This window comes from Pygocentrus nattereri, chromosome 27 (genome assembly GCF_015220715.1).
Source record: "Pygocentrus nattereri isolate fPygNat1 chromosome 27, fPygNat1.pri, whole genome shotgun sequence".
Lineage (NCBI taxonomy): Eukaryota > Metazoa > Chordata > Actinopteri > Characiformes > Serrasalmidae > Pygocentrus > Pygocentrus nattereri.
Window position 1 is genome coordinate 9,146,741 of NC_051237.1, and position 27,630 is coordinate 9,174,370.

General features: G+C 39.6%; 2 protein-coding genes across 4 annotated transcripts; one reads left to right on the top strand and one right to left on the bottom strand.

Moving 5' to 3' along the window:
* Positions 1-323: 323 nt before the first annotated feature.
* Positions 324-8,983, top strand: asb4 (ankyrin repeat and SOCS box containing 4). Of its 3 annotated transcripts, none has more exons than XM_017692864.2 (5): positions 324-607; positions 2,460-2,759; positions 6,342-6,832; positions 7,572-7,685; positions 8,514-8,983. In XM_017692864.2, the coding sequence occupies exons 1-5, from the start codon at positions 424-426 to the stop codon at positions 8,610-8,612; spliced, it is 1,188 nt and encodes a 395-aa protein (XP_017548353.1). In that variant the 5' UTR covers positions 324-423; the 3' UTR covers positions 8,613-8,983. The 3 variants fall into 3 exon arrangements, with proteins under 3 accessions (XP_017548353.1, XP_017548344.1, XP_017548361.1); XM_017692855.2 differs by lacking the exon at positions 8,514-8,983 and adding an exon at positions 7,877-8,487; XM_017692872.2 differs by lacking the exon at positions 8,514-8,983 and adding an exon at positions 7,885-8,066.
* Positions 8,984-11,570: 2,587 nt separating this feature from the next.
* pdk4 (pyruvate dehydrogenase kinase, isozyme 4) lies at positions 11,571-25,682 on the bottom strand. The gene is made up of 11 exons (XM_017695027.2): positions 25,017-25,682; positions 23,926-24,067; positions 18,752-18,823; positions 18,469-18,653; positions 18,014-18,103; positions 16,768-16,845; positions 15,265-15,341; positions 15,023-15,121; positions 14,813-14,923; positions 14,438-14,551; positions 11,571-13,720 (listed from the first exon to the last, which is right to left on the bottom strand). Exons 1-11 carry the CDS (start codon positions 25,126-25,128, stop codon positions 13,547-13,549), a joined length of 1,254 nt encoding a protein of 417 aa, XP_017550516.1. The 5' UTR covers positions 25,129-25,682; the 3' UTR covers positions 11,571-13,546.
* Positions 25,683-27,630: the final 1,948 nt, after the last annotated feature.

Here is a 27,630-nt window from a genome sequence, read left to right on the forward strand (position 1 = left end):
CTATCACGGCACCACGCTGGAGTTCACTGGGCTCCTGAGTGCGACCCATTCTTTCACTAATGTTTGTAGAAGCGGTCTGCAGGCCTAGGTGCCCATTGAAGTTACTGGAACCCCTGAATTCAATTATTTGGATGGGTGACTGAATACTTTTGTCTATATAGTGTATTTCACAAACATATTTCTGATTCTAAGAGGTAAAGTCTGAATGTGCGACTGTCTCGTCCAACGTGCTGTGGCTCTCTGGTGTTTTCCCCCTGTGAGTCTATTAATAGCTGGCCTAATTCGAGTCTACAGTATTTATGTTTCACTCTCCCTCGCCGGAATTCCGACTGAGTACACACTGCGAAACCGCTGGAAACCTGGAGAAAGGTGTGTTTTCTGGCGTGTGTGTGTGCGTGTGTGTGAGAGGGTCGCTGTGTGGGGATGACGGAGGCTCGCGCTTCGCGGCGCTCTGAGGCTGTTCAGCAGCTGAAGTCGCGCTTTCTCGAGGCGCTGAAGCGCAACGACGCGGCCGAGGTGGAGAAATTTCTCCGCACCACCAACATAGACATAGACACAGTGCTGGACGTGAAGGACACCAGCATGGTCCTCGCCTCATACAAGCAAGGTAACCCTGACATACCAACGGTTACACTGTGAAAGACAGAGAAGTGCATGAATCGAGCCACAGTGTGGAGCCACACTTCTGTAAATAACACTGACTCGCACTCCTCGGCGTCTACACGTGTCCGACATACCGTAGTTGTACCAGTTTTACTGTTTGTACGAGAAGAGTCTGGACAGACCTGCAACGCCAGCCTAGTAAAGGCGTCAGTGCGGCCTGCCACGACGGGAACTGTGTCGGTTTGATTAGCAAAACCAGCGAAACATGTACTGTTGGGCTGCATGAGTTACTATGAATGAATTTTAGCTTTATCATACCGATAATAATGGAATTAGATAATGTGGTCATTTACAAAATAAAACGTACCACGATGCGAAGACATGTCGTGTTTATTAGCAGAAAAAGCAACACGCTACCGCTGAAACTCCTGAAAATACATTAACCGGAACTTTCTAGCGCTGTTGCGTACGGAGAATGGATTAAATGATTATATGGTGCTGAGGTAGTAAAGGAAAACGATGGTGGTGATACTGTTTTAAGATTCCTCTGGACTCGCCAGGCAGACGCAGCCATGTACTAACGTTTCTTTGGGCCGCGTGCATGTGCATGTGACGTCACTGGGTCTGAGAACGCGCCTGACTGAGGCCCCGTCCCATTTCTTGGTTTTACCCCTACCCCTTGTTTTCGAGTGTCACCATGCCGCTTGGAACTGAGTTACAAGGGATAACTGGCTGAATGGCTGAAATCTTCCCCGACGGAAATGTACAACCCTGCGGTGACGGCAGAGGAGGCTAAAGTTCAGCAACCTCACTGCTGGGCTTTGGTTAAATTTAGGAATCATGTTTACAGAGGACAATCATTTATTATCTCCAGCCCTAATTCATCAGTGATATGAAGATGAAGTCAGCTGTTCGCCAGCTTCTTGTTTGAATTTCCCAGTTCCACCTTAAATGGTGCAATAGTTCTGGTGCCTGAGGCGCCGGAGTGTAACCGCTGCATTGTTTAAGGTGGAACGTGAAATGTAGCTAGCTAGCTACCAAGACATCAGCGTACTACTAGCAACATTTTACGCGTGTTATATAGAAAATTACCCTAATACATTGACACAACCTTTAACTAAAATAATACAGTGGTTATCGTCATGTTGTAACTGGGAAAGTTTGGGTTTTTTGGTCACCATCTTGCAGCCACACCGGCCCTTTGTGGACATTGGACACCCCTGCTCTACTTTCAGTAAACTGCCAGAACCAGACTGGTCATGGGAGTGAAATAACTCCATGATCTACCACTGGAGGGCACTTCGTGTGTCTGTATGAGTGTGAGCTAAAAAAATTAAAAGTAGTTCCTGACATTTCTTTGCTTATGTGAAGAGAACATTTAGTGTAATGTTTTTTACATGAGGATCAGTTTTCAATTTTAATATTAAAATATTAGTAAAATAATAACATTTAGTATTGATACTCTCATTTCTACTAGTCAGTAGCAACTAGCTATTACCTTGCAGCAGGTCTGTTGGCTTTACTGTCTGGAAAGGCATCAAAAACGAGCTAAGGGGATTGTGCAGTATCAGCATATTTACATGTTACACACTGGGCGCTTTCAGGGCTTAAATACAATACTTTTGGGATATGCAGGTTTATTTTCAGCACCTGGACATGCTGCCTCACCTGTGAATTAAATGTGCCGCTTCTTTTATGAAATCAGCCCAACTGTTGATATCCACACCAAAAGAAAGCATTTTCAACACTTATGGAAAAATACAACACAGCACAGCAACAAAAAGTTAAGGTATATTCAACATTAATTGACATTCTGCTGACATAATTTATTGCTTTGACATTTATGTTTGACTCAGGTTACTGGTTACCAGGCTACAAGTTGGAGAGTTCCTGGGCCATGGGAATTCACGTGTGCATGATGTACAACGCGCTGGAGAGTGCCTTGGTGCTTCTGCAGAGGGGGGCAGCTGTGAACAGGAAGCCTAATGGCAAAACCCCACTGCACGTAGCTTGTGAGGTCTCACACACAGACTGCGTGAATCTGCTGCTGAACTGGGGGGCAAAGGTCAACAGTGTTTCACTGAGTGGACACACCCCTCTACACTACTGCATAACTCAGGAGTCTGTGGACTGCGCCAAACAGCTCATACTCAGAGGTCTGTAAATGCAGGCCATTCCTCACCCAAAACTAGTCAGAAGCACAGCACAGTACAGGGTCTGAGAATTGCTAATCAATCATTCCACTTTAGTTTTACATGCACTGTATATACGTCTCATACACTATACAGTGGTGCTTAAAAGTTTGTGAACCCTTTGTTCTGTATTTTTGCATAAATTTGACCTAAAAGTAGATAAAAAATGAGAAAAATATTAGACTTGGTTATTTATTTGAGGTAAAGGATCCAATATTACATATCTGTGAGTGGCAAAGGTGTGTGAACCTTCAGGATTAGTGTGACGAAGCAGACTCAGGATCTCGAGAAGGATCCATATGCAGCTTTATTGACAAAAACTCGATGTCACAAGGCAAAGCAAAAAAGGTCGTAACAGAGAAGTCAGTCCAAAAAGTCAGAGCAAAAGGCAAAAGCAGATTCCGACAGATGAGAATCAGAATCCTTTATTGATCCCAGAGGGAAAGTTACTGTAAGAGGCTGCACGCACGGCCCACGCATGCGCACTCAAGCAGCGGTTCAAAACACCAGCAAGACCGACACAAAGGGACTGGCAGGCCTTCGCGCTGGCTGGCTGACTGACTGGCAGGAGAATTTAAGGTTGACTGATTAAGGAGATGAGGTACCGGTGGTCTGATTTCAGAACAGGGCTAGTACTCGGGAGAGTGAGACCTCTGGTGGCCAAGTAGTGAATTGCTGGCAGTTCTTGTACTCGTTTCGAGACATGAGCACAAATGCGTTCCTCCCTATTTCTGGAATAAGGACGTCATCAATGTACACCGTGACCCACCGGTCGAGCATGTCACGAGGTACTTCATTGTTGAAAGACTGGAACAGGGAAGGGGCGTTTACTAGGCCATAACATCACCGTGTACTCATAGTGCCCTCTTGTGGTGACAAAAGCCGTCTTCCATTCACTAAGCCGAACTAAATTACAGGCAGTTGTTCTGAGGCGGAAGGCGCCAAAGGGAGGTGGTAACTACTTTACAGTAATTGCATTTAAGCCACGGTAATCGATACAAGGCCTCAACCCACCACCCTTTTCAATGAAAAACCCTGCTGCGGCTGGGGGGACGTAACGGGGCGGGCGCACTGCAATGCCTCCTGAATGTATTCTTCCATGGCTGCGGTTTGGACTGGAGAGGGGTAGACACGGCTCTTAGGAGGGGTGGTACTTGACAGCAGTTCTATAGCACAGTGACGGTGAGGGGGCAGTTGTGCTGCTACGGTTTTACTAAAAACCACAGAAAAGTCAGAATACTGGGATGTTAAGGGGAATCTATGATGTACAATGACAGTTTCTCTATGGAGCAAGCCAGTGGCAAGTTTAAAGTAAAGTGAACATGGTATTAAGAAGCCTTGGCATAAATCAGGGGTTCCATCGTATTTATCTGGGATGGATAGTGCGCCTGAAATAGTCTGAGGGCTTGCTGTGGGAAGGAGGCTGGGGCGGAGCTGGAGGGTGATGCCAGGGATGCAGGTTACAGCTGAATACAGTGAATACAGTGAATGAGCTCCTCCATGGTGCGATTGAATTGTTACAGGTGTTCCCAGTAATCGCCCCTTAGCCATTACCACTAACTGAAGCTCCCGTAAACTTGTTGGATTCGATGGAGACAAAATATTCTGTGATGAAGCAGACTCAGAAGCTCGAGAAGGATCCATATGCAGATTTATTGACAAAAAGGGCAGTCCAAAACTCAATGTCAAAAGGCAAAGCAAAAAAGGCAGTAACAGAGAAGTCAGTCCAAAAAGCCTGGCAGACAGGACAAAAGGCAAAAGCAGATTAGGTTCAAAACACCAGCAAGACAGACACAAAGGAACTGTCAGGACTTCGCACTGGCTGGCTGAACGGGAGGAGTATTTAAGGTTGACTGATTAAGGAGATGAGATACAGGTGGTTTGATTTCGGAACAGGGCTAGTACTCGGGAGAGTGAGACCTCTGGTGGCCAAACAGTGAATTGCTGACAATTATATATAATACAATAATACAATCATTTGAAGGTAAAATTAGAGTCAGGCGTCAATCAGTGGGATGGCGTGTGTGAGTGAACACCTGGATTTATTTAAAGAACAGGGACTTATCACAGTCTGATTTATCAAGGTCAGATTTATGCAGAAATATAGAAAATTCTAAAGGGTTCACAAACTTTTAAGCACCACTGGTATGTCCAATAGTACCCAGACACCCGTTTTTTCAGTCAATTAAGCTACTTTTAGGTGCATCTGTTGTTGAAACAGGCATTCGGTTGTGCACCCACAGTTTGTATAATCTCCATATAAAAGTATTTTCAGTACATTGAGACGCTCCGGAGCAGAAACGTATGAGCCTAAGGTCACTGTGCACAATCCTAACTGTTGGCTGGAGGGAGGGTGTAAAATCTTTCCATAACTGGGCTGTGGAGCAGTGAAACTGTCCTTTGGAGATTAAGTGCAATAGAATACTTTTGGGATGAATTACTCTGGCTGAACAATTAATTGTTTTCATATCGAAGTTGCAATTTGAAAAAGTGCATAACTGCCATTTATATCTGTATCTTATATCTATTTTATTTAACCTTGTCTTTTTAAATGTAAGTAGTTTTAAGTGAGGAAAATGAAAAACATTAAAACTTTTTAAAAGAAAATACTCACATTTACATTACAATCACAATATTGGTCAGAAATATGGCAATCAGAAAGTTTGTCTGAATCATTCAGTTCTATGAGTTGGAGTGTCTTTTGTGACCTGAAACATGAAATTGGTGTGGAAATGCTGTCTGCTACCTGAGAGGTTGTTTTATGATGCGTTTTGTATTCATCATCACTGTAAAGGGAATCCGTGTCAACCTTCTCTACCGTCACACCACATATTAACTGACTGTTTACATCTAAACAACTGAATTCTGCAGAAATTTTGATGTGAAAATGTGGGGGAATTCTTCTTTAATACTTTTGATTCAGGCAGAAAGCCTTCCCAGAAGTGCGAAGGCTGCTGGTGCAGCAAAGGACAGGATAAGCTCCCCATTAATACCCCTGATTTCAGAGGAAAAACAGGATAAGCAGATGTCTACAAACTTTTGGAATTTCACTGTGTATGGAGTTTGTCCCCCTTTTGCAGTAACAGGATTTGATTGCATTTAGACACAGGAACATTAGTCAGGTAACGATTTAAGTTGATTTGTTCTGGATCACAAATATCACTCCAGCTCATCCCAAAAGTAGTGGATAGTGTTACATCACTCTAGAAAATGCAGGTCTGCTGCCCTACTGCCCAGTGCTGGTGGGCTTTATACCCCTGTAGACAACACTTGGTATCTGTGACAGGATCATGTGTGGCTCTGTAGCGTTTCATTCTATTGTCAATGCTTTTCTATTAAGATTATACAAGCTGCATGTGCACAGTTAAATGCCAGTCTCAGCAACAAGTGCACCTTAAACTAGCTTAATGTACTAATTAGGAGGGACAGTTTGATACTTTTGCACATGCAGTGTATAACGTATATGTCATACACAGTTATAAGCCTGGTGTGAAATTTGCCTCAATGTTAACTGGACTCAACTGACCCACAGACCTCTTGCTGCAGGAGCGAATGTGAATGCAGAAAGCCATAACAGTGATGAAGACACTCCACTACACACAGCCGCACGATTCGGTATCTCCGAGCTGGTGGCCCTTTATGCTGCTCACGGTGCCAATGTGGATGCAGTAAACGCCCGTATGGAGACCCCCCTAATAACTGCTGCATTCTGGGCTATGGACACCCGAGAGCAGACCTACAGCGAGGACCACCACCTGGTGTGCCGGATGCTGCTGGACTACGGTGCCAATCCAAACCTCCAGGAGGAGGACAAGAAGACGGCCCTGCACAAGGCCTCCTGGAACTGTGACCATGTGCTAATACAGGTACTGCTGGAGGGTGGAGCTAATCCCAGCATTATGGATGTCAATGGGTGTGCTGCTCTCCAGTACGTGCTGAAGGTGATGCAGTTTCGGCCGCTGTCCATACCTGAGCGCTGCTTTCAATTGCTGCTGAACTATGGAGCAGTCAGGGTCTACCCAAAGCAGTTTCATAAGGTATAGTGAGGCTCCATATGTAGTTGGTCCAACTCAGTTACCTAATTTGCCTCTTATCCCAGCATAAGAACCCTGAAAAGAGCAAGGCTGTTTGCTGCATATCGCTGTTGTCAGAACAAAATCCTGTATCTCCAAAATGGTAACTTAACAGGCGAAGGAATAATCATACTATACTTCATGTAAGTCAAGGGAACCAGACTTTTTTCAAAGTCATTTTGGGGTGTTTCTTTTGGTCTATTCATCATGAAATTCTGACACAATGTAAAGGACAGCAGGCATTTTCAAATTATGTCAAAAACTGAAAAACAAAACCAACAAAACTAGAGATACAAGGTTTTGTTCAGACAGCAGCGATATACAACTAGCTTTACAGTGTCATTGCTGGGGTATTAAAGGAGTAGTTCAGGAAAACCTTAACGTTCCACACAGTTTCCTTCATTACCTCAAATGTAGTCAGTGAGCCAAATCATGTTTTTTGTGCTTTGGTGATGTAGCTAACAAGCAATGGAAACATATAGCCTGCTAAGCCAATATTGTGCAAACTTGTCACACACTTGCCTTAAAAGACAGTGTTTGTCTAAGAAATACAATTCATGTTTCATAAAATAGCAAATTAAAACAGCTTTTATAAGAGTAAAGTAAAAAATACTGTGGGGAAAGCTGTTAAAATTTAGCCAAACCCTTTAATGCATGGTCTTGATAATTTGCCACTCGAATTGCTTTCTTTGTTATTAAGTAGGTGTTGCAGAATTGCTACGACTATCCCAGGGCTGTTGAGGTGATGGCAAATTCTTATGAGCATCTCATGCATACCAAAAAATGGAGGGCAGCTATTCCTGATGCAACATATGAGGTAAGATATTTTCTAGGCCTTATGCATTTTAAAATGGCTAATTGTAATGTCTAATTTTACATGGTCCTTGGTTAGTGTATACTGATATGCAGGGAAAAATGGATTGTTATATGCATATACATTGTTACATATATATTTCCTCGAGGAGGAAACAACATGAAGCTTATATTTTGTCCCCTTTCTTCATTAAGCGTCACAGGACGTTCTACGATTCCTTGTTTGCTGTTTGCACCAATAATCCACGTACTTTACAACATCTGGCCAGATGTACCATCCGAATAGCAATGCATGGGTGCTGTGAAACAGGCATTCAGCAGATACCACTGCCTCCACCAATCAGAAGATACCTACTGCTGGAGCCAGTGGGAATTATATTCTAGAGGCTGCATTGTGACAATCAAATCAAAGTGGTGAATTCTTTCTCTGCCAGCATTAAACTCCAGGTCCAAATTCTGGAAATGTGTAATATTCTGGAACTATTAACCCCTTGACGACCATGGATCTGTTAGAGGGCCCCACTTCATTCCTCTCTCAAATTACTGCAAATTATATATAGGTTTTACAGTTGTTACTGGATGATTGCCTTGAGTTTATGGGGTTAATTACCGTTAGGCAAAAGGAACTATGAAGTAGCTAGTCACTTGTAATTATATAGCGTTTTGGATAACATCACAAGCCGGTACACTGCAAACTGGGGTTCAGTTCACCTCTCGGCAGACATTCCATTTAATGCTGTTTTGGGGAAAAACATAATCAACATAATCAAATCAATATAAATTAAATTGAATGTTATTCACACTCAGGGTGTCTTTGTCCTTTTTTTTGCAGCTTCTGTCGTATCTGGATGGTGGAATGTCCTACTACTTTTCATTGTGCTACCAGGCAATTCAGAGGAACAAATACTTTTTGTGGTCTTTCTTAAACTGATAATGAGATGAAATTCAAATATGTATATATTTTTATGACACCAGAAAACATTACTCTACCCCATTTCTTTCAAGCTAAATCAAACAAGTGAATTTGAGAGAAATGAGCATAACAAATACAATTAAAATAAAAATATTAAATTACAGTCATATGCACATTTCCACTCCCCAAGACAGATTACATGTTATGTTGATTTTCTTTGTGAAAATAAGTAAACACATCCTTTAAAGGACACAGCATTTCTGAGTTAATTTCGTTTGGGGGGGGTGCAGGCACTTGTTCCTCAGGGCACATAGCACAAAAAGTGAACTACATTTTAACAAACGCTTTATTAAAATTTGTATTAAAGACTACTTTAAAGTACCCTGTAATGAGCTGTACAGCACTGATTTCAATCAGTTCATAATGACCACAAAGCCTAATTTAGATTAACAGGATAAATATCAGGCATTATGCCAGCAACACTGTGGAGATTTAAGCCATTAATCCTTTTGTCAAGGCATAAGTGAACTTTGTAGACTTTAACCGGCACTGTCAAAGCTACACCCTTTTCACTCTGCATAATTACAGTATAACCCAGCAAAGCCAGAACACTGTCTCTCTCTTGTGGAGCTCCCAAAAGCAGTCACTAGAAATTACAGCCTGCTGACTGTGGAAATACTCGCCTTGTGTTCTATTTTAGTATCAGACATAAACTGGTCTCTTTAAAGCCAACTGATAAAAGTTCAGGGATTTACAGAAACGATATGTCCCAATCACAAGAAGTTATATTTTCTTGGAATCTGTGCATTGATAGGACTGACTTCATTACAAATTCCAAAGTAAGTCTAATAGACTGTAGAGGTCAGTAAGGCTCCAAGTAAATGGATTTGTCAGCTGGACATTCATCAAGAAGTTGGTGTAGTCACACATTAGGCGGTCACCTCAGCCTGACCTCAAGGACTCTACAAGGTACTTATATAGTACATTTAAACTGTGACCATCTTCTTGTTCATATGACCCAGTGCTGACTCCCACTGCACACAGGTCAAAGTGCTAAGGGGGAATGGATGTTGTATGTGAACTTGGGGCAGTGACTGTTATCCCCTCACCCATACAATGTCACCTGGAATTAATGACCGCCCATTAAAAACGAAATCCCGACTGGAGAAAGCTATGCACTCATTTCACAAAATGTTCACAGAATGATGTCCTCATTTAAATCAAGTCAATTTAACACATCACTTTGGTTACAGGGCACAGAGGTACAAATTGCTGGTTCAGTAAAACATGAAATCTAAATTACAGCTTGCATGTTGCAATCTAGTTCTTATGGAGATGTGTGGACGAGTCTGGTCATTGTAGCGGCGGCTTTGAAAAGGGGAACATTATGTTAGTAAGTGAAAGGTCAGCTCCAGAAATAGAACTGTCTTTTCTAAAGGAGGCTTTGGTGTCAGAGACTGGTCGCTCTGTCATGACAAGAGCTTATGAGGATAGGGGCAGGGGAGCTGAAGAAAAGGCAGAACAGTGTGTACCAAACATGGCTGAACTCCAGGAATACATACTGGCTCAATGCCAGGAAGAACACGCTCTCTTTTTGAAAACAAGCATAGGAGAAAAGGATGTGTGGAAGGCTGACGCAGCAAAAAGTCTTCATTGGTCTGCTATGTGTACTTACTGCTTGAAGGTTTTGTTCTGAGAAGCATTTTCTCTTGGTCATGTCACTCAATACATTTTAGGTATGACACATAACTGAAAAGAAATGTATATAGGTATATTTTATATTTTTTAAATATATATATTTTATATAGATTTTTCAAAAGGGACAAACAATAAGGATTTTTTTAAGGATACTTTCAGTTTTTCAAAGAAATGCAGGAAGTTCCGTCTTAGCATCTCGTCTTACAAATTAAGAATCAGTTCATTAAACTGAAGCCTCCAACACCGATTGATATCAAATTTATTAGTATTTAATTTGTTCCCTCTACAGCGAATTTAATGCTTCCATCTTTTCAATATTAAAATCGAGTTACAGCTGTGTCCTCCTAACAAAAGCTGTTCCCACATCTCTCACTGACATGATGTGCCCCTTTAAAGAGACAATAATATTTCCACAAGCAACTACCGAATCTCAGGCTTGCCTTGCCAGCTGCCAAATTCCTTCCTCATGTGCATCTAAAATGACTAGAGGAGATATTTCTTAAAGGATTAGATGTCAGATAAGGAAAAGGAAAGTCAAATGAAAATATTTGAAAAGCAGGAGTTTCCAAATAAAATGTATATATTAGAAGATATAGAGAAAATAGGACTCAGAACAAACATTCAAGACCTGGTACACCACCAAAACTGTCACCATCAGTTAAACAGTAAAGCTTTCTTCTTCTTCGGGAGAGGAGAAAATTAAGCTCCACTTTTGCTTCAGATCTGAAAACATCCACAGTTCTTTCTGTCCATCCTTCCGCTGTGAGACAACAATTCAGCGCCATGGGTCTGAAAGGATGTGTAGCTGTCTTGAAGACCTTACTCAGAGAAGGAAAAAAAATAAAACACTGAAACTGGACATCTGAGATGCGAAGTAAGGTTTATGCAACCCATTTCTAAGACTGAACTTTGAAGGTGTGGAAAAATATCCTTGCAGATTTCTTTGAAAAACTAAAGTAATAAAGGCAGTATGTGCTCACTAAACACTAAAGCATTTGTTATTATATTTAGTTCTTCTGTAATCTTCTGTAACATCCATCCATCCATCCATCCATTTTCTCCCTCAGGGTCACGGTCTTCTGTAACATTTTCTGTGAAATATGTTTTCTGCTTGTTTCCTGGTGCTGCAAAAAAGTATGACTTGTATTTAATGGTTATTCTGACTGGAAACTAGACAAATGAATGCTGGTCCCTGACTTTCGCATGAGACTGTACGTTACTACTTACCATTGATATTCTTAAATCTGCTGTTGTCACATAAAAAGGCAGCACAAAAAGTTCACTTCATTCATACACTTTAATAGAGACACAATCACTTGCAGTGGAAACAGGCTCGCTCACTTCAAAGAAGTCAGAAAGCACTGCTTGTGCATAATGAGGTTGAATGGTGCACAAAACAGGAAGTTATCCTCTAGTCTACGTGCTCTGAGAGCACAAGCCACGGTTCCTGCCTTGTGCAGCCAGGTGTCATGTTCTCATGACTACAAAATAGAGCTAGTGAGGTATGAGTGGTTGATCACTACAACTAATAGTCCCAGGTTATCACACGGTGTAGTGTGCAAGATCAATTCAACATTAATTGAAAGTACTCTTTGATTTCTGTGCAAAAACAAATACAACAGGACTTCAGCAAGAGCACGTTAGCTTGGCAGTGGCACATGGATACAAGGCAAAGGGAGGCTGCTTCCCACTCTCATTAGAAACTGGTAGCAGCATTTGATGAATGCTGCATGTAACAGCAGCCACAGAAGATCCATTGAAATTACTAGTGTCACAGTCCTTTCAACATCATTCTCTGGAAAACCTCCCAAGTGTTTTAGGATAAACATGCACAGCACACTTGGGATTCAAAGAAAGAAAAATATGGCATACCTTCTTTATCCTGAGATCATGCAATTTAAACAACAAATGTTATTTACCCTTAAAATGCATGTCTAAACAATACAACGTTGGCACTTCAGTGTTATCGCTTTAAAATTCACAAGTAAAAAAAAAATCTTTTAAAGTTAAAAATCAAAAACAATTTTGTCCTTTTGTCATTGTTAATTCCTGGTAAATAAGTGTAAAAGTCAAATTACAGGCTTATATTGTTGGTGAAGTGCTGGTAATAAAAGATGATATTGCAGCCGTCATTCAATAACTGTTCATAGAACACTCTGAATGGTATGTTTACAGGATTTTGTGATCTTTTTTGTCATTCAAATTTTGACACAATCACACTGTTGTGTCCAAACTGTTGTGCCCTGTTGTTCTTGGACATTTCTGGTGCAAACAATGACAAAAACTGTTTACATTAATGTTCTTTCTAAAAAACAACTGTTTCATTTATGCTGACATATTTAAGCAAAACTGGTCACATATTTAACACTGCTGATTTGTTTACATCGTGACTTGGTTATACCAAGCAGACAGACGCTAGCAAGGTAGCTCTTTTGTCAGTCTGCTGCTCAAAACAAACGCATATTCATGCGTCAATCAAGCAGTTCAACATCAGTCTCACTAGGTGTTACTCTGGCTTGTTGTTCTGTTTGTAGATCGTGTACACAGTCATACAGCCTTCTTGAATGACACTGACACTGTACATAAACAGGTTGAGTTGCCCACATTTACAGTTTCTAAAAACATGGCAAGATGGAGTGCTGAACAGTACATTTTAAAACTACGTACTACGTTCAAATTCTCGATAAAGGAACCATACAATACATTATAAAAGTATGCGCACTGCTATTCCTAAAGTATTTTCAATGAGTGGCATGCACAGTCATTACTCCTTACAGTCTGTAATGCAGTATGTTGCATTACATCTATTGTTTACTACTTGGCATAACTTCGGTTGTTTATTATTTTAGTTTAGCTTGCACACTGGGTGTTTTTAAAGACATATATACAAAGTTTGCCCTCCCCCAAATAAGGAGCACTTAAATTGAGTTGGCAATTCAAATGCTATAGCTGATTTGTCATTCTTTTGACTAATGACATATGAACACATTCACATATGGGAAGAAAACCTCTGCTGGTAAGATTTCATTTTGTTCAGAACACTGAACTAATGTAGCTGATTCTCACAAAGACAGTAATGAGCTTACTACAATTTTGCAAAGAATGTGACAAAGCAGTGTTTGACACACTGAAATTACAAATGCCCTTTTTCACACTGTATCAGGAAGCCAGCAAATTGGGATTAGGTGAAAATGCATGAACAGCAGTAAATGCAATGGTTCCAATGAGGAAATACATCATCCTGGTTTATCCCATCAGTTCAGCTTCCCCTCAGTTCTCTCCTCTTGCATGTTATAATCATACTTTCCCAGTTTCTTGGGTTCACTGCTTGGGATGCACCAGTCGTCTGCCTCTGTGCTCGTTTGGTAATGCCTCAAAGCTGACCTGTTGAAAACTGGCAGTCTCTCCACAGATTCAGTGGATAAGGCCTGGAAGCCATGTGAAAGGAGAAGAAAAGGAGAGAAAGAAGGAAGCAAAGAAAACAGACATAAGTTTATGATATGATATAGTCACAAAGGTTGCCTTAAAAAGCACAGAATTGCTTGCACCACAAAACAAAGCAAAGAAGGCCAGGTGATAACATCAGTGGAGTAGCAGAGCCAGTAAATATCAAGGCAGAAAATATCTGTCACTCTAAGAGAGACACACTATGACTACATATGTAAAAAACACAGATACTGCATGTCTTACAGCCCCCCAAAGTGTTTGCACTAATCTACCTCCACAGTACTCAAAAAATAAACACACAAAAACATCAAATCGGCAACAGGATTGGCCAGTACTCAAGGTTTGAGTCTTAGTACCAAACAGAAAAAGTGGTACTGAGCCATCTCTACACTGTTCTAATCTGTTCAGAACATTTCTTTTTCAGCTACTAGCTGCAAGATTTAACATGAGCATGGCTGCTACTTGACCACGAGAGTCTCAAGCTACAGTTTTACATTATGAACTTTATAAACAAAATTATTTTCCACACTTGCATACACTGCTTAACAGGATAAAACATGGGACAGGAGAAGGTAGTTTTAGTGTTAAAGTAGTCATTTATCAGGCGACTTCAAGTTCTTGCCGTAGTTAATAAGACAATGTTTTCGAGAAAACAGATTAAATATTAGTTAGGCCAATTAGTGTATGTAACAGTGTACCTTCAAATAAATGACAGCTGATGTTCCATATCCCTCCATGGAATAGAGCTGGAGGTCCCCTTGAAAGTACTTGGCATAAAGGCGAGAAATGGGAAGCCCGTAACCAAAGCCAGCCTGCAGAAAGGCAGACGTTACTGTTTAATTTTGTGTAAAAGACTAACAGAGTTTTGTAATTCCACTAATTTACAACCCTGCCAACTTGTTTTACCACAGAGTTTACACTAAAGCCCCACTTAGAAAATCAGTAAATCGCATGTACAGACACCTCATACATCTAACATTAATCCAGCAACCTTTACAACTAGAGAATCTAATTGGGTTACAGTCCAATGACATATTCGATCATATTTCATATGAAACAAACAGGGAACTTACCAGGGGAGCATTACGAGCATTGTCATTCACTGGACTTGGTGCTGTGGAATACATATAACTAAACAGACGTTCAATTTTCCTCAACGGGACACCACCTCCTCTGTCTGACATCTATAATAATAATAATTACAATAAAACAATCAGGACTGCTTCAAAGAATGCTTGTATTAGAAAAACAAAACAATGAGGGACAGTCATGATGAAGCTTACCCTTATGGTCAGGTCTTCACTTCCCAATGAAACTCGTACTTTGATTGGTGGAAGATGAGTGCTGTTCTCATGGGTTTCTACAGTCGCTCTCATCGCATTCTGGTAAGCAGATGTGATGCATTTAAAGCAAATGGCATTAAATATGCAAATGGTATACTCTGTATCATTACATACACTCTTTGAATGTCTGCATTTATGTAAGTACAGTTATGATGATGTGTATTTGAGTAAACATATGGTACCTTAAAGAGCTCAAAGAGCATGTGATAAAGATGAGAAGGCACATACACAATATTAATAGGTTCATTGGGTTCCACAGCTGCAACACAATAGAAAACATGAGACAGAGAAATTAAAAACCTGGGTATGCACAGTATAGGTGTGCTTGCTGATATGTACTTGCAATCATTATGCAAGCTGCTGTGCACCAACAACAAGTTACTGCAGCTCTGCATGTCACTGTATGTTATGTACAAAGTCTTAATTTGTTACCTATTAGAAAACTAGCTGACCAGCTGAATGTCATTCTGCCTTTTTCTCTAACAGGCTAGTAATGTTATTTGCATGACTGAGACAAAAATAGAGACTGTATCAAGGCTCACAGCACTGTGTCACTGTATATGAAGAAAGCTATTTGATTCATTTCAACTCTACAAACACTTGGTCCAAAGGTTATCGCTTTATCAGGTTGCATGGTAGCAAATAACATAGCACTACAAAAAATGAGATACTAAAAGCTTTGCCTCCCCAGTCTCAAAGCAGGGCTGGGCAATATGACAATATTTATTGTTATTGTGGAAATTACATCACAATATGTCACATTATGCGTCTCTGAGCATACTGGGGATATTGCCAGTCGTAAAAAATACTACATGTTGGGAAGCATAATTAGGACTGTTTAGTTTGATTAAGTGCGGCACAGTATGTGAAATTTTTCATAGTTCATAGTTGTTGATAGTATTTTTAAATGTGGTACTACTTTGTCTGTTCCAAATGATCAATTGCCAGAAAAAAATAAACATTGTGACATATTGTGTATCGTGGAAATTTCTTGAATGATCATGATATTTTTGCCAAATCACCCTGCTCTCACTCAATGTCATGACAACGATGTTTCAGTGCTAATGTGAAGTGATAAAGTAATGCAAATGTTTTGCACAGTAAACAAGAAGCAGGCTAAAATGGAACTCCCCTCAAATATAGCAGCACCTCATTAAGAAGCTATGTCAAACTTTTCAGAAAGAAAGCCTAACAAATTTAACTTCTCAGCAATAAAGAATCACTAGGTAAATAAGGTATCAATAGCCTCTCTTCCACTGGAGAGCCAAAAGGTTCTTAGGGTCATACTGAGCCATTATGCACTGGTGCTGACTCGTGAGAATGGTTTTGGTTTCTTTTTCCACCTACTGAGCTGCTAAATCAGAGCCAGGAAATACTGAAGAAAACTATTCAAAAGAGTGGCTATCAAGCTAATACTCAAACACACAACACACATCTGATTCCCACTGTGAACATGGTTAGTTAACATTAACTGTGTTGAGAAAACTGTGCTGAGCCTGTTTTTTAAGCGTTGTTTAACTGTGGAAATACCACTGCAACATTTACCCTCCATGCTCAAAACAGTTTGGACCTTTAGTGGAAAATAGGTTACTGACTCCAGGCTGACATGTCAGAACTCAACATGCACAGTACATTCAAATACAGGCTAAACAGTAAGATTAGACATAGAGAAAGGTCTCACTCACAGTTCACTTGTTTGATCTCCACTTCTGGCGAGGTCAGGTAATACTGATCACACAGCATCTTGGAACTCTCATAAGCATCTGTATGGAAAGAGAAGCTTTAGTGATTAAAAGGGCTCACGTCGTTTATGTTTTTGTACTTTATTTTTCTCTCCACTTATGGCTTATGTGTGTTTATGCACTAAAATCAGTCAAACTGTATTATATATATATATATATATATATATATATATATATATATATATATATATATATATTTTTTTTTTTTTTTTTTTTTTTTTTTTTAAATACCATATTGGTACTGATGACACTACTGGCAGTTCATTACAGAAACAGTAATAGCAATAGGGAATGTCAATACCATGAAGCAATTTCTGATGTGCATGCTTGCTGCTAAATGACATGCACCCCAGTATATGGAACTTAACTAAAGCAAGCAACACATCATCGGTGTGAGATTGCAGGCAGCGATAAAAACGCTCACTGCAAAATCTGTAATGGCAGTATTTTGTGGGAAGGCAAGGGTAGTGAGTGATATACTACATGGAATTCTTCCTAAGTCATTTGTTTCATCGGCATGCCACAAATAAGCCAGATAAAGCAAATGTACATACAGTGCAAAACTCGCTGATTTGAATAGCTGAGCTAGAGGTCTTTCAATAATCCCTCACCTTCTGCTGTGTAGTTAATTACAGTCTGAGTTAATGTTAGTCCAGCTTGTTACTGAAGGATGCAAAGGTTAGAGAGAAATATTTGGAAGAAACAACCAGTCTCTTGGGGACAAGAATAACTTTTAGCCTGAATTTAGACTTTAGCACAGCAATCCACAATCAAGCGTGTCCACTAGCCCTGCCTGTGGTGCGCCTCTGTTGGTTAGCTGCATCAGACAAGAGTGGATGCAGCTAGTGTGGCTGAATAGGCACATTTATGTAAATGTATCAGTTTCAATGACATTACAAAAACAGTGATTTAAAAAAAGGGGCTGTGTTTACATTCCCATTTTGGACTGCATCGGTATAGATAGCGTAAGCAACATGTTTTGAAACATAAAAACAGTTCTGATATGTTTATACTACATCAAACTTTTATTTTAAAAAGTGAGAAAAATTTTTGCACAAAGTGGACCCTTTAAACTAAGAATCACATTTGGTCACTCCTGATTGGATGGATTTATGATTTTACATCAGCACATCTCTTAAAATACACATTATGTTTACCTTGTAAATTAGACAACTTTATAGGCTATTACCTCTTACCACCTCGACTGCATCACAGTTTGGGTCGATACTGCCAATATGTTTTGGGTGGACTGGGTTAGTGCTGCCACTGAAGATCAGTGCTAAAGGTAAACACAGATAGGGTTTTCATGAATATATGTCCTTGACAAGGCTGCAAATATTGGCATTCTATTTAAACCAGTGAACTAAATAAATAAATACACAAAAATGATAATAGTGCGAAGCATGTCTGATAAAATGCGCAAACACAGCTCTGAATGCAAAACTAACTGTGAACAGAACATAAATTGTACAATTATAGAAGCTCTAAATTATTCATGTGCATTTGTATTGTTTGTAAACAGCCATTAAAATGATCATTAAGCTCACAGTGGGGTAGAACTACCATGCTTGGAAAATTAGGCATGAAACATTTATCACAAAACAGCAGAACAGTACAGTGTTCAAGCTTGTCAGAACGTCTCACTATGCTGGTTGATGAGCATGCGGGTTGAGATGCGGCTTGTGTAGAACCGGTCCAGGAAGTACTGCACGTTCTGGTTCGTTACTGGATCCACGCCAAAGGTCTCCTTGTACTCCACCACCCCCTGAGCCATTGTGGGTACCACATTATTGTGCCTGTTCCTCACATTAATCAGAGTCTCTGTGAACCTGACAATACATGTAATCTGTTAGAGCAATGTTGTCATTTTCCCTGTAAACATTCTTTAGAATACTAAATTTAAACCTTGAAAACTTTGAAAACTCACATGTTCAAAACCTTTTTATCATCAGGATCTTTTTCCAGAAAGTCCACAATCTCCATCAGACTCTGTGCATACCTGGTTCAAAAAGAAAGACTGTTGAGAATGTAATGAAACTTAATCTTCAAATTATACGACGTAAAAGAAACTTGAGTTGTGAAATGCAAAGGTATAATTTGAAACACTGAATAGACACTGTGCTTTAATAAGAAAACATACTTTTGTTGTTAACTGATTACACTTAAGTGGCTAAAAACAAACTGAACCTATTCACTCTGCTGTCTGGCTGGGAGTAAATACCTATCTCTGTTTTATTATTATTAGGCTAAATTTCAGTCATGTGCACTTCCTGCATGAAACACGCTCTGCAAACACAAAACAGGCACAAGAAATGCGATACGAGAAGCTTTGACTGAACTCTGGTCAAAGTACAACACTACTGTTTCAATGTCTGAAAATATTATTCTTTGTCAGCTACATGATAACTAATTCTTTCCTTTCATAGTCTCATAAAATGTCTGGCCCTATTGTCAATGAAAGTCCAGCAAAAGCTGGAAAATCCAGGCTCTGTGCACACTTGAACATAAACACCTAAATATACTATATTTCTAAAAGTATTTGCTTGTCTGCCTTGAAATTGAGTGAGATCCCATTCTTAATCCATAGGGTTTAATATGATGTCTGCCCACCCTTTGCAGCTATAACAGCTTCAACTCTTCTGGGAAGGCTTTCCACAAGAGTTAGGAGTGCGATTATGGGAATTTTTGACCATTCTTCCAGAAGCACATTTGTAAGGTCAGACACCGATGTTGGACCTAATTCACTCTAACTCTAATTCAAACCCAGAGTCATTCATTGGATTTCCAGATGGAGAAGTGTGATTCATTACTCCAGAGAACACGTCTCCACTGCTCTAGAGTTCAGTGGCGGTGCTTTACACCACTGCATTTGACGCTTTGCATTGTGCTTGATGATGTAAGGCTTGGATGCAGTTGCTCAGCCATGGAAACCCATTCCATGAAGCTCTTTACATTGTTCTTGAGCTAATCTGAAGGCCATATGAAGTTTGGAGGTCTGTGGTGATTGACTCTGCAGAAAGTTAGTGACCTCTGTTCTCTATGCACCTCCTCATCCTCTGTCATTTTACATGGCCTACCACTTCGTGGCTGAGTTGCTGTCCAATTGCTTCCACTTTGTTATAATACCACCGACAGTTGACTGTGGAACATTTAGTAGTGGGTAAATTTCACGACTGGACTGTGCAATTTGCCCAGGTGGCATCCTATCATGGTACCACACTGGAATTCACTGAGCTCCTGAGAGCGACCCATTCTTTCACAAATGTTTGTAGAAACAGTCTGCATGGCTAGTTGCTTGGTTTTATACACCTGTGGCCACGGAAGTGATTGGAACACCTGATTTCAATTACTTGGATGTGTGAGTGAATACTTTTGGAAATATAGTGTATGTCGTCATGAAAGGATCTCGGACGGAATTGAAAAACATCTTTAACATATAATGCATATAATTCAGTTATCTTAATTTACTACTACCAAGAAATGTCAATAAGCTACAGTACCAAAAGTGCAAAAGTCAGAGAACATCCTTCATTTATTTAATTTCATTGGCTATTAAGTACAAATTCTTCATTTTCAGGATACATCCTGAGGAGATGCCATTGCTGAGAAAAAGAAATGCACAAAACCAAGACAAACCTGCAAATCAATGCAATGTTTCTGTTGTTTTTCCCTGACGCTGTATGTACTGGCCATTATAACTGGAAATTAAATAAATGAAAGGTGGTCTTTGATTTTGCATAGTACTGTAAATTACTGCAGTGGCCCCTGAGAGTTGAAACCAAACAATCATAGATTTCAATATGCAATAATTGCTACAAAGAAAAACATTTCCAATCGCCAACAGGACCATTCTGTAACCTGGAAAGCATACACAACCTTGAAAATCAAGATACTGCCACACAACCTTTAGCAATCAGTATGGTAATGAGCTTTGATGTAACATAACATAAGGAGAAACAAGGCAGTATGCATAACTGTTAGGCCAGGGCTTTTATTCTGAAGGGTGCATGACTGGAATGCTATTTTGGTAGCATTCATTTTTATTGTTTGAAAAAGCTGAGCCAACCTAAATGAAGCCAGCAGAGAGAAACATTCATGACAAACAGCTCATGTTTTTCCTTTATAAATCATTCTGTCCATTCTCTTTTGAATATTGCTGTTTCAGAACTGGGCAAAGAAAGTCCATTTTTAAACTGACTGACTTTCCAGTGAGATCAAGTCATCCAAACCACAAGCATGTAGTGTACATATGAGCGATTAAATCTCAGAGCTGGTCTGGATTCAAAGGCCTTCATGACTCTGTAATTTTCTCCCAACTTTGGTCCATTTGTTACAACTTCATATCATGTGTTGTGATTTATTGCCTTTAATAATGGCAGTGAAGTCAAGTGCACAAATAGCCTATATCTCATGCCCTCTGCTTTTTGAACCTTGCTCTAGAATGTAAGTAACAGCCTACATCAATAAACCAAAAGGATACATCAACAATAATTCTACATACCATGGCCAGCACACCTCAGACTGCAGCAAATGAACAAAAATAGCTGACCATGGGACTATCCCACAGCTTTTTGGTAAGACTTTTTAGACAGCTCCATTTCAAAAAGGTGGTGAAGGCCAGGCTGTCAGTTGGTATGCTGGTTTGTGAATGGAAAAGTGTTCCCTATGTCCCAGAGCTCTCAATGAAGGCTCAGAAAGAAGTTCTAGAGCAGAGTTGCTAGAGTGATACACATGATGAAACTCCTGGTATTTACACTTTACACACACTGTTAGGGCTGAAAAATGACTAGTTATATTAAATCGCAATTTAAAGGAGTGCAATTTCCAAATTGCAAGAGTTGGAAGCTTATTATATCCTACATTATTCAACACTGGCTTAATAAGTCGTAAGTAGGGAAATTAAACTTGCACTATGTTAAATTATTCTTAAAACTAAAAAGTAGCATTATTGAGCCAGGAGGGAAAAAGTGCTAAAATATGGTGTGCGTGAGCTCCTGTGAGCATTTTCAACACTTAAACCCTTGGAAAACCAAGATTTGACTGAGTTCTCTTTGAATATTCTTTCAATATGGTTGTAATAGTCACATTTGCTCATGTGGGTCCAAAGCATCAGAGAGGTCTCCAAATCCCCCAAATCTTATATAGTATAGCTTTAACCTAATAATGCAGAGCTCATGAACTGGCAGTCTGCCACTGTACATTCAGAGCTGAAGCACCTAGTGGTCTTCTTGATAAAAAAAAAAAAAGAGTTTAATTTATGGAAATAACTGCATTTCAGTCACCAGCACAGTACTGGTCAGAAAGAGGTGTTTTCACTGAACTGTTTGACCCTACAAACTACCCAATGACGTTAAAACATAATTTACAGATTTTCAAAGAAAGAATACAGAAGTCAGTCCTTCTGCTGAGCTAGCCAAAAGTATAATCTGTACCCCAACTGATATCATTAAAAACAAAGCAAAAGGCACAGAAGAAAAGCACTTATCTCTAGCATCTCCCCTTCATGTGATGTAAACCCAGTGCTCACCTAACAGTGAACCCACGTTCAAAGTTTCAGCACCACAGACATCATTAACAGAGGCTGCATGAGGTCAAATGAACCCTAGAGTCTAAAACCACATTTGTAGAAACACAGCACGGTCAATAAAAGCACGGTCAGCAGGGAAACAGCAGTAAATTTAGCCAATCCAAGGTTAATGGCAACAACATGATAAAAAAACATCCTGTCATTTCGCTGACTGCAAACATATGTTCTATGACCTCTTGTCTCACAGTTATGAACCTCACACAGAAATGCAGAAATATAGCCAGTCAGGATTCTCATGCTCTGAATGATTAATCACTTCTTGTTGTCTTTTCATGTCTGACAACTGTTTACTATTGTGTAACCAACACTTCTTTTAATCATGAACAACAAGAAAAGTATCCAAACAATAATGACAGCATGCAGGTCAATGTACAGCCAGTCTATCAAAGCTAAAATGCTGACATTTGCTAATAGCTGGGTACTTTGTTTCATGTAAATGATTTTTAGACGATTAAGTTTCACACTGGACCACCATGCTGTAACTTTCTAAAAAGAGCCTCACCAAACCACTGACCTGAGGTTAGCAGAGATTATGCAATTTGGTCATCAAATATTTTAAAACATTATACATGCTCTGTGGTGCTCAAGGGAGAGTACAGATCGACTCATTCAAGTCATTTAGGGAAACAATCCTCACGCAGCATATTTTACCTTACATCAGTGGTGCACTTGAGGTCCTGCAGACATAAGCAGAGCCTATTAAGCCTGAGCGAGATTCATGAGAAACTTCACGAGCAAGCCAATCAAGCAGGACACGTGAAGACATACAAGATGTGACATGTGAGATGTCATATGTTTTGAATTTGGCTTAAATCTAAATGACCTCAAATGCACCCTAAACAAATGCAAACTAGTGAACATTATAACAAATTTCATATCCTCAAGTTATACATCAACCAGCAGCTCAATTGAAGATTTGTCTGTGTACTGAAGCAATGCCTGTGTTTTATGAATATTACTTTCCATAAAATACTATATCACCATATATAGCATTTTAAAATCACAGAATCCAATAATATATTTTCAATAATATATAGTTCATAGGCTTTCTTTATGTGGCTTCAACAAATATGCAATGAGTACTGGGATGCTGGCTGTTATGGATGAGTTTAAATTACAGTTATTGTGTTCACAAAAGGCTTAATGAATGCAAACTATCCCCAGCACCAAAGGAAGACAAAACTTCAGAGATGCCAATCTCCAACTCAATTCAGCCCCATCGTTTACAAAGCAATAGTGCATGATTTGATTTTTATGTGAATGATGGAGTAGTTTTTAATCACGCTTACCTGACCACATAAATCACTGACAGTACTTTATTTGATGCTGAAGGCACTGGAGCTTACGCACACACCACATGTTTTAGGATTAGGGGAATTTAAGATGATGATGAATGAACTGTCTTAGAGAGTCTGGAACTCATCATATCTATAATTTTCCAGGTCTCCAACTCAGAATGAAGCGTGGGCACCTAAGGGCCACAGCTCTGGATGCACAGAAGCATGAGTTCTCACCAGCTGTGCAGCAGCTGCACGGATGGGGTGCTGATGAGCTTGTCAGGGAGGAAGTCTATCTCTTTCATGATGTTGGCCAATCTGACGGGAAGCTCCTGACGGAGAAACATAAAGGAGGTCTTCTCACAGGCATTGGCAGAACCTGCAAGAAGGAAAGAGAAAACATGCAGCAAGCTACAAGGATGTACACACACTGCAGCACTCTGACAAACATAAGGAACAATGTGCTAAGGGTGGCGACGTGCATTACGTTTCTACTGCTTCTAAGACAAAAACATGGACAACATGTCAGGTTCAGCCTACAAAGGTCTTATTGCTACAAAGTGGCAAGTTATAACATGCTTATAAATAATTCACAGAAAGGAATTTCTACAGGATTTCTATAAGATTTTTAGAGTGAACTGAGACAATTACTATAATATAAAACAGCATTCTACCAAACTATTTTAGATTACTATAATAACAGCACTACAGCCATTATATTATACACTATAATAGCATTACATAGCTTTTCAGATTTTTTTATTGAAATATTGCGACAGCTCATTTGTAAGAGAATGTTTTCTACAAGCTGATGCACTTGATTCTTGATCTTAGATTAAATTAAACTCCTCTATTGCCATTTCCCAGAGTACAACGAATTTGGGTAACAATCTTGACAGAAAAGAGACTAAGCTGAACTATTTTAATGTGCAAAATGAAAAAGAAAAAATAGAAAGAGCATACAGCAGATGAGAACCTGAACTTGAGGATACTGTAGTATACATGGGTATACTATATACTATACCCATGTATAAACAGTGCAGTTAACAATACTTAAGTTAACTACATACAAAGGTGCCGTTGGGATGTAAACACCTGTTCGGTGCATTTTAATGTGTTTACACGTCTATAGCGCGTTTCTCTTGAATGGCAAAAGCAACAGATTCCAGTTGCGACTGTGTTATCTGCAAGACCGCTCAGGAAAACTGTTTCAGGATCAGCTCAACTAACACAGCAAGAAAAAAAAAGCGAGCACAGCCGCATGAATGGGTAGCTGGGTTAGCTGCTTTTCTCTTCCAACTTATGCAACCAAATTAACTGTTACTTACCAAAATCTATAAACTGCTTCATTGAAAGCGGCGACGGAGAAAACTTGGAAAACCTGTCCACTTGTTTCGGTATGTTAAAAGTGTTCTTCAACAAAATGTGGGCGATCTTCATTTTGAATTCAAAGCCAAAGAAAGCCAAGTTGAAGCTGAAATGACTCGAGACGTCCACTGTTTATCCCCAACGCTCAGAGGGCTAACCTGAGATTAGCATACTAGCATAGCCCCTTAACTATCAGCCACAGCACAGCGAGCGAGACGCTCTACTCCGCAGAGCACACGAGCTGCTGCTTAGCCATAGAAACCAGGGTCCCCTGTCGAGTCAACGTCCCACTATCTGCTCCTAGAGTCCATATTCAGGATTTGGCGGCAAAGGTCCAAAGATGAGGTAGTCGTCCCCAAATGTTTTTGTTCAGTTTGACATTGCCTCCGCCAACCGACCAGCTGAGTGAGGGAGGGAGGAGGGGTCTGCACCCGCTCCCCTCTGCATAGATGTAGTAACGCAGAATAGAGAAAAACAAAGCTATCTCTTCTCTTGCTTGAGCATCGAGGTATTTATTCCATAAATTGAATGTTTAACGCGCGTTGTTTGCGGTAATCATCGCCAACGGAACCCTCGTGTTCCTGAGATCTGTAATTTGTACATCTATATGAAGACGTGCTCCCTGCTCCGCACATGCGCACAAGCGAACTAGGGGAAAGGTCACACCACAGCTGCCTCAGAGCAGGACACAAACACAACTGTTCATCAGTAAAAGAAATAAAAAGGCGCTGCTGCTGCAGGAACCTAAAGATTCATCAGTACGTTTATCATTCACAGACCAACTATATGCCTCCTGTCGTGTGTTTCTGATCCTCTTGCTGCGTGAATAGGTGCCTCTCGGTTTATCCTATTGTAAGGGCAAGGAAAGTGGCTCTTCAGCATTGCTTTCCTTTTGAAGAGTATTATACCCTCTAGTGGCAACACAGAGCTATTCTAGGCCTAAAGACGTGCAAGACGTGCGAGTTGTTCTTTGTGTTGTCAATAAAAGCAAAAGGAAAAGCAGATTATTTGTTGTAATAACAATATAATGCAATTTTAAGCATTCCCAAAGTAACATAACAAGGACTGTATGCCCTCTAGTGGCAATGTAGAAAGCGTTTTAATTATTTTGTTATCAGTGACAAAATTAGTGAAGCAGAAGTGCAGACTGCCCAGGAAACTGAGCTGATCAGGATACTAAGAAATATCCATTGCGATTATTTCTTCAGGCTGGTGCAGTGTATGGTACAAAATCAATTTAAAGTAACTCAGCAATGTACATACTTTTAAATATGCTGTTGTTGCTGGAGCCTATCCCAGCTGTCATTTCGGCAAACGTTTGTAACCTAAAAATCACTCTGTAATCCTCGTAGTTACTGAATGATAAGCCGTAGTATGTAATAAGCCTGGAATTTCAAGGGTTTAAGAGATGTAACCTGTAATTCAGAGTGGTTTGATGTGACATATTTTATTGTAGGGAAACAATAAAGATTTCTTATCAGTGGTTATAGGAACCAGAAGTCTTGATGTCTACAACACAAACATAGCCAGTACTATATAAAACCATCCAATGAATGTATATGTTTTCGTATGTAATGTTGATAATGGTAAAATAAAGCAGTAAATCCAAAATATGTTTTCTTTTGGGAATATTTTTTTTTTTATATTTTGTACTTTAATATGTTTCAGTATGTAATAAGCCTTGGATTTCAATAAGTAACACTGGTGACAGTATCTGTACTTTGCGATTAGTCACACAACTATATTTAAAGCTTTATTGTTTTGTTTTAGACCAAAAGGACAGAAAAAGTGAAGAAAAGCACTAAACAGCAGTTCCCATGCTGTTAGAGGCTGGATGTACCTCTGTGGTAGTTCTGTAAGTAACTCATACTTACAGGGAAATTCCACCAATTTTTCAAAATTTCTGCATAATCCAATTATTGATATGTAAACAGTCATTCAGAGTGGTTTTATGTGAAGTGGTTCATTGTAGAGAAATTTACCCATTTTATTTGCAATGATTGCGAGAGGAGCCAGGGTTTACAATGTTTACAGCACAAATATAGCCATTTTATTAACAATTCAAAATGACTTGTGTGGTGCACATTTGCTCTGAGTATGTAACATCTTCTGGGTCTATAATATTGTAGTCCTGTGGTAAAATAGTGAAAAAAACTTTGTCTACTAGTTTGCCCTAGATCTCCATAAATGGACCTCTGTGCCATTTATATATTAAAAAATGTATGTATGTATAATACACACACACACACACACACACACACACACACACACACACACACATATATATATATATATATATATATATATATATATATATATATATATATATATATATATATATATATATAAGGTAGATTTCAGAGTCATTGAATGCTTCAGATATCTGGTTCTTACCACCACTACTGTGAACAATTCTGGCTTGAGATATATTTCTTTCAAACAGATCATTTTAAATCAAACCACTCTGACAGACTTTATTTATCTTATCTTAACAATTTCATTTTGCACAATTTTGGACAAAAATAGGTGGAATTCCCCCTTAAATATTCAGAACATTTTGATCTGGTATGTTTG